Consider the following 11,136-nt stretch of genomic DNA (forward strand, 5'->3'; position numbering starts at 1 on the left):
ACAAATGACAACACTAGATTACGGACTGTAGACTGTACTGATGTTAAATTTCCTGAATATAACAGTACTGTGGTTGTGTAAGAGAACGTCTTCATTCTTTATAATTACACACTAAGGTATTAAAAGTAAAGGGACGTGATGTATACAACCTAGTCTCCAATGGTTCAGAAAACATTGTGAATGTGTGTCTGTGTATGTATGGAGAGAGAAAGAAAGAAAGCAATGTAGCAAATCTTTTTAAACTGTTGAGTCTGCACAAAGGGAAGTTGTCTGTACTATAGTGGCAACTTTTTTGTAAATTTGAAACCATTTCAGAGTAAATTATCAAAAACTAGAGCAAAGGAACAGGGTAAGCTTTCACATTTTTGGCATAATTTTTTTCAGTTGGTTTTGTTTTGTTTGTGTAAGCAAGAAATATCACCATTTTATAAATGAGAGAATATAGGCTCAAAAAAGCTTAAGTGACCATTTCCAGAACAGGAGTCTCCTTGTTTCTGTACAACCCCATTATGATGCAGTTCAATGGCCGAAGTGTTTCTAACTCCTGGAAGCTTCAAGGTCTACATCTAAGTTTTAAACTAATGAGCTGTATGCATTCTCTAATAAAAGCACCATAAATTTCACCAAGTAAAAAGTAGTATACCCAAGTGCTTGAGGGAATGAGCTCTTAGAGTGTCTGGGTTCAAATTCAGTCAGTGCAGTGTTCTAGCTTTTGTGTGTGCGTGAGATCTTGGGCAAATTAATCACTTGTGTTCCAACTTCCCAATAGGCAAAGTGGGATCAGAGAAGTACAGTATCTGTTAACAAGCAATAGGATTGTTAGGAGCACTGAATGAGATGATAAAGGTAAAGTATCGTGCACAGATGTACAAGAACTAAATAAATTTTTGCTATTTTTATTTTAAACTCAACCTATTAAGTCACCTCAGCAACACTAGTCATAGTCAAAGCCATACATTTCCCCACCCAAATCTGACAAAATAGGAAGTCAGAGGCTCTAAGAGAAAAACATCTTAGATGTTCACAAACCAGAAAAGTAATTAATTATAAGCAAATCACATGCAAAACAGGCTGATGCCGACTTGTGGGTTAATTCAACAGCTGAAACATGTTGCTAATAAAACTGTAGAGCTGCCACAAGCTCCTTGTTAGAACAATCCATCATCTAAGTGCACAGAATGAAAAATGAAAAGAAATTAGCTATCTTACTTTTAAACTTTTCTAACCTGAGAATGGGGGGGTGGGGGTGGGGACAGTAGTCCATATAAGATTTCAGTCATTTTAAGTCAAAATTTAATCCCAATTTCAACTACTAGCACTTTCCAGACTGCCCTATCTTGACAGTAAAATTAAAATTTAATTATACACCCTTCTGACACCTCCGAAAGGAGCACAGGTACTTTACCTTAATTTAGCATGAATCTAGCAAGACGATATTATGTGACCATAGTGTTTAGTACTGAGAGATTAAAAACAAGGAAAATGTGCCCGGCCGGGCGTGGCTCAGAGGTTGAGCCTCGACCTAGGATCCACGAGATCGGGGTTCGACTCCCGGCCATGGCACATGCCCTAGTTGTGGGCTTGATCAATGACTCTCTCATCATTGATGTTTCTATCTCTCTCTCTCCCTCTCCTTTCCTCTCTCTGAAAATCAATAAAGATATGTTTCTTAAAAAAATAAAAATAAGGAAAATGTAAAAATGACTACAATAAAATGTAAAGTTACTCTGATTCTGTAAGTTTAAACCCCTCTCCCAAAATAAAACCATATGGAAACCTTTTTTCAAAGGTACTTAAGGTATTCTTAACTTTTTAAAAACAAAGTGGCCGTTGTCTAGTGCTCATTTTTAAACCACGCATTATTAATTTGTAAAGGTTCGGCCCGCTCACAGTAGCAGGGGTCTGCGACGGGGCGGCGCGGTGCGCGGGCCGGGGGCCGTCCAGGGCACTGACGCCGGTCCCTCGGCACGTGCCCACCGCCGCCCGCGGTCTCCCGTCAGCAACGCTCCCGCTCCCGCCCCCTCGGCTCCCCGAGCGCTCTCCCACCCCAACAGGCGAATGTCTCCGAGTCCGCTCCGACCAACATCACACCACCTGGAAGGGCCTGTTCCAACTCAGATTCCCGTGCCCCACACCCACTCAGCGAGTCTCTGCGGACGGAGCTCCGGCTCTCCCAAGTTCTTCTTCCCCTCAAGTTTGGAAACGATCCGCGACCCCGCACACGCTCTCCCCACCCACCCAGCCGCCCCAGCCCCACCCACGGGGGAAACGCCGCCGCCCGCCCCTCTCCGGGGTCCCAGCTCCGCAGTCCCGTCCCCGCACCCCCAACCGTTCTCCTCACTTCTTCAAGTCGCTGCTAAAGAGGCCGAAGGCACCCGAGGGGGACGTGGCCGAGGTCGCCTCCTGACCCAGCTCCGTCGCCTCCCCTCCCCCGGAGTGCTCATTGTAGGCGAAGCTGTTGCTGGACATCGCGGCGGCGGCGGGGCGGTCGGGCCGGGGCGGTCGCCGAACTGCGACGGGCCGCAGGACGCGGAACAAACTACTTCGGCGCGGAGGGGCGCGCGCAGGCGCTTCCGGGCTCTCGCGGCGGCTGCGGCCGCCCGGGGCCGCCCCGCGCATGCCCAGTGCGCCCCACGGCCGGAGCCCCGGCCGGCCGCTCCGGGGCCGGCCCGGCCGGCCGCCTCCGGGTTTTCGAGGCAGCTGAGAGGCTCGGACCGGACTGTGCGCGCGGGAGGCCCTGAGCGCCGCCGGCCCGCGTCCTGGCTTTTCAGTCTCGTAGAGCAGAGGCGCCCGTCGCGCCCAATCTGAGCCCTCGAAGGAGGTCCCCCGCCTCCGACACCCCGTTGCTTGGCCCCTGCTGTAAGCCCGTAGCGTTCAGGTTCCTCCGGACGCGCCGCTGAACACAGCAGGTCAGCTTTCCCGGGCGACCGCCCCGCGGCCCTGGCTCCCCGGCCGCCCCCGCGACCGCCCCGCGGCCCTGGCTCCCCGGCCGCCCCCGCCCCCGCCGCGGCCCTGGCGACCGCCCCGCGGCCCTGGCTCCCCGGCCGCCCCCGCCCCCGCCGCGGCCCTGGCGACCGCCCCGCGGGCCCGGGGGCTGGCGGAGCTTCCCGCTGCGCTCCGGGGCGGGCGGACGACGTCCAAGCCGGAGTTTTCTTAATACAAAAAAAAAAAACGGAGAGCTACAGGCTTTCCCTATAAAATACTAAGCAAATACTAAATGCAGAATCACTCAGCAGCTTTTTATATAATAAAAGAACTTTAAACATGAAATGTATTATATTTGTATAATTATGTAATAGCTATTAAGAGGTATTGGAAATTAGCATTTCACCAGCTTTCGGATTTAAAGCAATGGTAACCTAGAAATAGAAGGATAGTCTTCCCTTTTTATGCGCATGCAGATATGTGTGTAGGTGTGTAATGTTATAAAGAGTACGGATAACGTTACAGCACCTCCACAACATGTGCCAAGTAGTAGTGGAACATGAAAGCCACCCCAACGACAGTCAGAAAAGGGACGCGCAGGCCTGTTAGCGCGATTACCACGGAACAGTGTGCAGATGCTGGGAGAACAGTGGGCTGGGGGGAAGAGGCTGGAATACGGGGGTGCGCGCTGGACAGCCGAAGGAAATTATTAGGCCCTGAAATTGGTTCCGCAGAGTGGCTAGATTCAAAATCCAGCAACACCCCTGCACACCGGTAATATCTAATTAGAAAATATAATTTTAAAAGATCCTCTTTCACCGTAGCAACAAATAAGCCTTAAAAAAATGTATAAAACCCAAGTGAAGAAAAACTATAACATTTTATAGTTTAAATATGGGGAATGGGGGAGAAGACCTGAAAAGAGAGCATGTTTCTAGATAGGAATATTCAAGTAAATCTATTTATTTAATGCAGTTTCAGTCAAAATTCTTTTTTTTTTTTTTTTTTTTTTACTAGAAAGCCCTGGCCAGTGTGGCCAAGTGGTTAAGTGTGGACTTGTGGACTGAAGGGTCCCGGGCACAATCGATGTTTCTCCCTTTCTCTTTCCCTTCCACTCTCTCTGGAAAGCAATGGAAAAAATATCCTCAGGTGAGGATTTAAAAAAAAATTAAATTTCACCTGGAAGAATAAATGCAACTTAAAGAAAAATTGTTTTGAAAAAAAAGCATGATGAAGAAATTACCCTACCACTCATTCAAATGTACTATAAAGTTATTGTAATTTTAAAGTTTGGTATTATTTTCAAGAGTAAATAGATTGGTAGAACAGAACAGAAACAGACTCAGCTATGTGCAGGTATTGACATTATGATAAAGTTAACATTTCAGATCAGTTAGGAAATAATGTATTAATCAATGACCGGTACTAGGACAATTAATTAGTTAACTATGTGGCAAAAAATAAAGTTAGATCTCTGTATTAGTTTCCAATGACTGCGGTAACAAATTACCACGAATTTAGTGGCTTAAAACAGCAAAAATTTATTCTCCTACAATTCTGGAGTCCAGAAGTTTGAAATTAAGATGCATAGTCTAAGGTATGGGCAGGGCCACTTTTTCCAGAGGCTCTATAGGAGAAGCCCTTCCTTGCCTTTTCTTGCTTCTAGCACTACTTTCCTTGTATGTTTTGCATTCCTTGGCCCTTGGCCCCTTCTTCTATCCAATAAGACCAACAGCATATCATCTTTAAATCTCTGCTCCATCTTCACATTGCCTTCTCCCAGTCTGTATGAAACCTCCCTCTGCCTGCCTCTTATAAGGACGCTCGTGAACATCTTCAAAGTCATTTTTGCCTTATAAGGTAATATTCACAGTTTCCAGGAGTTAGGATTTGGGTATATATTGAAGGTCATCAGCCTGCCACAATCTCTAACTCACACAATACCTATAAGTAAATTCCAGATTGATTAAAATAAAAATAAACCACAAAAATTGAATGAAGTTCAGAAAAATATTTTCAGGATTGGGGGTGTCTCATGGTTGAGGATTGGGCCAAAAAAGCGTCTCAGCATAAATCCAGCTAGAAACAATAAACAAATACTTGTAAAACAAATTCTATATAAATAGTTTTAGCAGTCTTTGCAATCAGAAAATGATTCTTCTTATGTTTTTTAATAGAATTTAAACTTTACAGGCTGTGAAGATAGGAACTTCGAATTTTGCAAGTATTTTCTAAGTGTTCATTTGAATTTATTATTGGAAGGAATAAAGCTACTCCTTTTTTTTAATAGTTATATTTGAATTATAAATAAGACCATAATATCTCTAATAACTATGAGTTTCCATTTGTTAAGTTCTTTAAAGTTTGAAACTCCAAGTTAAGTAATTTACATGCACTTACCATGGTCCTAATTGATCTTGCCCCCCTTTACATCTCATGACTTCATTGTGACCCATTTCCCCTAGTTTACTACGCTCCAGACCATCTGGCCTTTCTGTTCCTTACTCTACCAAGCTTGTTCTGACTTGAGAGACCTTACTTACTGAGCTCTCTGCCAGCAACAGTCAAGGCTGGCTCCTTCATTTTTTTCTGGCTTTTTTCTATTCATCTGTTAAATCAAATATCACCAATTCAGAGAGGTCTCCCCTGACCACACAATCTACTGTCACATCTCCTTCTGTTCCCCACCCCTAGTGGTTACATACTTGATTGGCTCAGCTGATCTGTTTAGGTAGCTGAGTCTGATACATATTCCTTTGGAAGCTTTGCAATGCATTACAAAAGGACCATTTTTTCCAGATAGAGTACAAAGTTTCTTTTGCCAAATAAGCATGAGTTGCCATGCTCTCCTATTTAAAGAAACCCCATGATTAATTATTTTGGAACATGAAGAACTCTTCTGTAATTGAATTTATGCAATCCTCCAATTTAGCAAGCATTTGGGGATTTTCATACTTCACATTTTCTGAAATGGTACACGCCTGCAAATGTATGCCTTAAAAATGCCATGACCTCATTATCATGCTTTATAATGAAATTGATCTGGAAAAATGAAATGTGATTAACCCTTGATTAGATAATGACATGCTGATTTAGGAATTGAGAGACTATATTACAAAATACCACAAAGGAAACATTTGAGGCCAGTTATATATAATTCTCATTTCATTTAAGAATCTAGATGGTCTTACCTCAGAAGCAAAGGCTTAAGTCTTACAAAGTGATCATGTTGTGATACTTTCCCTCATATTCCTAATACATTGGATATTTGTATTCAGTACTGGGTTTTGAAAGAAGTTCCAATAGCTGGGAAATGTGCTCAGCCAAGTGAAGCACTGCTGATGTACAGGACTCCTAGAAATCTCTTCTCGTGTCCTCTCTCAGGGTCCCTTCTGCAGCAGAAAGAATGGTCAGCCAGACTCAGATCTGAACCCTGACTCCATCACTTGCTAGAGGTATGAGGCATGTAGGCTCTTAACCTTTCTGAGACTCAGAGGTCCTGAAAATCATTAGTTCCCATCCTTATTGAACAACGAAACTCCCTTTTGAAAAAGGAAATAACACTTTCAGAATACTGTTCCAAGTAGAAGTAAATTTCCTGACTCCTTTGTTAACAAAATCTATAGACTTGCCCCTAAATGTTGAAATTATAGGACCAGCTCCCTTATACATTTTCTAAAACTACTCTCTAAATGTTAAAACTCTGAAATATTTATATGCAGAGAGGAATCTGAATATTTTAATACAGTCAATAAGTACATATTGAACTCTCCTTGAACATGGCACATGATGGAAATCACGTAGTGCACGCACTTGAGGAAAAGCCAGGCCTTATCCTCAAAGACATAATAATATCATGTAGAGAGAAGCCTCTATGTGAATATGTACGATACTACAACACAAGGCAGTACTGGTGAAAATATTTAATAGCAATATAGTCAAAAATACTTAATTTTTCATTTTTATGAATTATGTTACGTAATTCAAAAACATTCACTCACATCCCATTCCATTGTTATAGTTCAATTATCTTACTCTGCGCCAGGCACTCTCCTAAGTTCTTGCATGTATTAACTCATTCAGTACTCCTGTGGGAGGTAGCTACCATTATCATCATTTCACAGGTGAAACAAACGGAGGCACTGGGCTTGAGAAACTTGTCCAAGTTCACACAACTAATAAATAGCAGAGCTGGTCTTAGAACTGAGGCCAGACTCTGGGGTCCACACATTTAATTACTCTGCTATAACACCTCTTCACATACTTAATAATATATCTTGCAGGTTGTGCCATATCAATATATATAAAACTTATTTGTTCTTTTTTACAGTTGCATAGTTGCATAAAATATTCCATTTTATGACTGTATCACAATTCATTAAACTAGCCCTCTAATGATGAACTTTTGACTTTTTTCTAATCCTTATATATCACAAATTATGCTTTCATAAATAATTTGATGGTAATATGTTTTGTAGTATATTGCTACCTACGATTCTCTGCAAGGTGAGTCTATGACTATTACAGGACCCTAAAGCTTCACCACCCCCATTACTGCATCACTTCTCCTAGACATGAGGGAGATTTACTAAGTGAAATGAGAGGAGAAAACAAATTGTGAGCAAAGTGATAAAAGAAATCACAGAGAAAACAATAACATTTTAACTAGATCTTAAAATATGGAAAAGTTAATTTATGCAGGCAAGTGGGGTACATAGAGGCTTCATAGTAATGAAAGAATCGGAGGCACTTTCACAGACATTAGGATAATAGAGTAATTCTCTCTCTGAAGTGAATGTAAAAGTCTTAAAGGCTTAAAATTGAACAATATAGTTTTTGAGGTTAATAGTTAAAGGAAATCAAAAAGCAGGTCCTACAATGGTCAGAAATAAATCTTCGTGATACCGTAAAAAATTTCCTAAGTCACTGACATAGCACACTAATGCATTCAAATGTGCCCATGCAGCTGGAGCAAATGGTGCCACAACAGTTGGCATAATCACAGATGGAATGATTGTAATGGAAGTAAAAAAGCGAAAGGGATAAAGCAAAATCGAATGGCCTTAAATTAGGTGGTAAATCACTCAATTTAAAATCTTGTCGTTCAGAATTCAAACCAAGGGCCCATGTTTGAGGAAACTAATGGAAAATTTGCTAGAAGTCGTTCAGAAGGCACTGAAAAAGAACACTGCATTTATAATGGGAAAATATTTCAAATAACTTTAAAATTCAATGTTAGCAGAATAGTTAAGGAAATTGTGGAACTACAACTTGAGGAAATATGAGCCATTGTATATTATTAACAAGAATACTGTTCTCTTAATCAGGACTCTCTTTGTCGCAAGCGAAAATATCCCTGTTAAACCAACTTAGCAAAAAATAAATGGGAAAAAATAGGGTATGGGGAAAGAAATGTATTGACAAGGGTAGCATTGCGCTCAGAGATGAGTAGACATAGGGGCTCAAATGATATCCCCAGGATTTTCTCTCCCATCTCTCAGCTCTGCTTTCTGTCTGTGTTGGCTTCATTCTCTTGAACCTCAGACAAGCTGAGGACATAGCCGCAGAGAGCTCCAACTTTATAAGGTCACAGTTTAGCAACTCCCATGAAGTAGAGTCTTTTTTCTAGCAAATTCCCAGGAAAGGGCTCTGATTGGCCCACCTTGGGTCATGTGCCTATCACTGACACATAAGAGGTATAGAATCCACTACAATTTCAGTATGATTTGTTGGCCAGGTTGGTTATGAGGAGAAGAAGGTGAGACTCTATGGTCTAGTGATGCAAATATGCCATCCCATTCAGTGATACAGGATTTCTCTCAAGTCAAAGACATTGAAAGCCTGTCGTTTAGCATAGCAGCTGGAGCAATAACAAACTACAAGTGATAGTCACACTGCCAGTTAGTGGCAGAGCTAGGACTTAAACTGCTTTCCCAAGTCAACCAAATAAAAGTCTCATTGAATTAGCATTGTATCCTATAGGGATCGATGGATTTTATTTTCTCTGCAGAGAGATAACTAATGACATCTACATTATCTTTCAAAACATATCTGTCTCTCTGCAGAGGTAGGAGGTAGAACTTATTTGAAGATAACTTTAAGACAGGAGTCCAATTTTATTCCCATATGTGTCCCCACTGAATGATTCTGATAAATCACAGGATTAAATAAATTATTTTGGACCAACTTTAACCAATCTATATATCCCCATTTAGATTATAAATTTCTCAAGGGTAGTGAATGTATCTTACACTTCTTGATGTCTCTCTACCTAGCACAATGTCCTACAGATTCAGTAAATGCTATCAGTTTTTCTTGCAATGAAAATAAAGGAAACTGCTAAATCTATCAACCCAGTGGAATTTTTGAAAGATAATAAAGTTCTTTATAATTATTTGATATTGCCTGGGTAAGATTCTACTGTTTGAAGAATTTAACAAAGGTTATAAAATTTAATTAACTCAGAGAGAGTGACAAATACTTGAGAAGATTTTATTTTCCCTTCATAATTGCAATCGATATGATAAAATTGTCCTCAAGCAGTCGCTCCTGTCACATTAGCATATACAGTTAGTTTGAAGTCCCAAATGATACATTCTCCCGTTGTTTCATGTTTCTTGACTGTTAAATTTAATAGGAAGGGCCGGAATTCATTAGAATAAAATTGTACTAAAAATATATCTGACCCAATTAGTAAAAGAAGCTCTTGCCTGGGATAAGTGGTAATTCCAGTCATCGGCAGCAGAGGTAGTTGTTTTCACAGAAAACATGAGATAATAATTGCTCATATTTGAGTTTCTCTCCTAATTATAATTTTTAAATGTTAAAATCTTATAAAGTATTGATCTTAAGTATTATAATTCCTTATCTTTTCTTTTTCCTTTTGTACCCCTCCCTTTTTTAGCAAGTATGTTTTGCTATCCAGGTCAACAGGTCAACAGTATCAATAATTTTTTGTTTACTCAGTTTTTAACTCGCTAATTGGGTCCTCAATTACTATGACAAGCATAAATATCCCAGGTTGGACACTAGCATAATTATACTACTATTATAAAATGACTGCTTCTTGTTGCTCCTGTAAGAAGATTTTAAATTAAATTTAATAAGTATTTATTAAGTAATCATAATGTAAAAGTACTGTGGAAGGTGGCCTGGGGAAAATAAAGAACAAATGTCTACTTCAGCACAAGAGGTTTAAAGCAAGAGTCTGGGGATAGCAAATATGACACTCAGCCCTGGAAACTGTTTCTTTCCAAATCCTCTCATAGTGTCCTGAGATGAGACTAGTGTCAACATTCAAAAGGACAAGAGCAAATCCATGTTGGCCTATTTGGTCTCTGCTAGAGCAATTAGCTCTGTTTACTGCGTAATCAGTGGGACCCTGAGTAGGTCACTTAACCACTCTCACCTTCAGTATCTCCAACAGTAAAATGAAGGTAATCGTATGAATTTTAGAGGAGTATAGTGGTGGCCAAAGAGATATGAAATGTGAGACATCAGAACAGTGCCTGTCACCTGTAGGTGCTCAATAAATATTGGTTCTTTTTCTCTTTCTGTGTGTCTGCCATTAGCACGTCAACCCAATTGGAATATCTAGACGCTGCGGATCACAAGGGAGTATGGCAAAGGTAAATGATAGTACTAAGCTGTTGCCAGTGATAATACTGTTAAGACGCTGACTTCAAAGCTTCTGTGCAGGATAATTTTCTTCTATTTAATTTGTGTTCATTCCTGCTGCTCCCCTCACTCCTCAATCCCTACTGCCCCTCTGAGAGCCCCAGCACCCCAAGGCTCATTTCCCACTGGGTACCCTACTTTCATAAAGTTCCACTGTTTAAAAAAGTTGGAGATAAAACACAGCAAAGCACACAAACGTTGATAAAGGAATAATAATTTAGATGGCACCGTGAGAGCAGAGACAGGAATAATAACAATAGAAATGTAACGTATTTTATTTTTCTGATATGTGGAAAATTGGCCAAGATTCCTAAAGAGGGGGTGCGTAACTTCAATCACCTTAAGTGTGGTAAAAATCATTTTAATCCATTGCCAACAAGTCAACGAGATACTGCCTTATAAAACTAGAATGTATTTGTTTCTGTCATATCCATGATGAACTGTTGTAACATTTTTACTGCACTGAAGTAAGTATGAGTGTGTGCTATCATCATTTGATTGAAGCCCTAGGCAAGTCAGTAAGAATAGCACACT

The 11,136-nt window shown here is 40.8% G+C and overlaps 1 protein-coding gene across 1 annotated transcript in view; it reads right to left on the reverse strand.

The window, feature by feature from the left end:
• The window catches only part of AP3B1 (adaptor related protein complex 3 subunit beta 1), a 186,837-nt gene extending 184,353 nt beyond the window's left edge, over positions 1 to 2,484 (reverse strand). The window contains exon 1 of the mRNA XM_087815426.1: positions 2,342 to 2,484. Coding sequence (XP_087671552.1) covers positions 2,342 to 2,469 — 128 coding nt within the window. The 5' untranslated portion in view covers positions 2,470 to 2,484. The remainder of the gene's footprint in view (positions 1 to 2,341) is intronic.
• Positions 2,485 to 11,136: the final 8,652 nt, after the last annotated feature.

The sequence above is a fragment of the Miniopterus natalensis genome, chromosome 3, assembly GCF_054644295.1.
Source record: "Miniopterus natalensis isolate mMinNat1 chromosome 3, mMinNat1.hap1, whole genome shotgun sequence".
NCBI lineage: Eukaryota > Metazoa > Chordata > Mammalia > Chiroptera > Miniopteridae > Miniopterus > Miniopterus natalensis.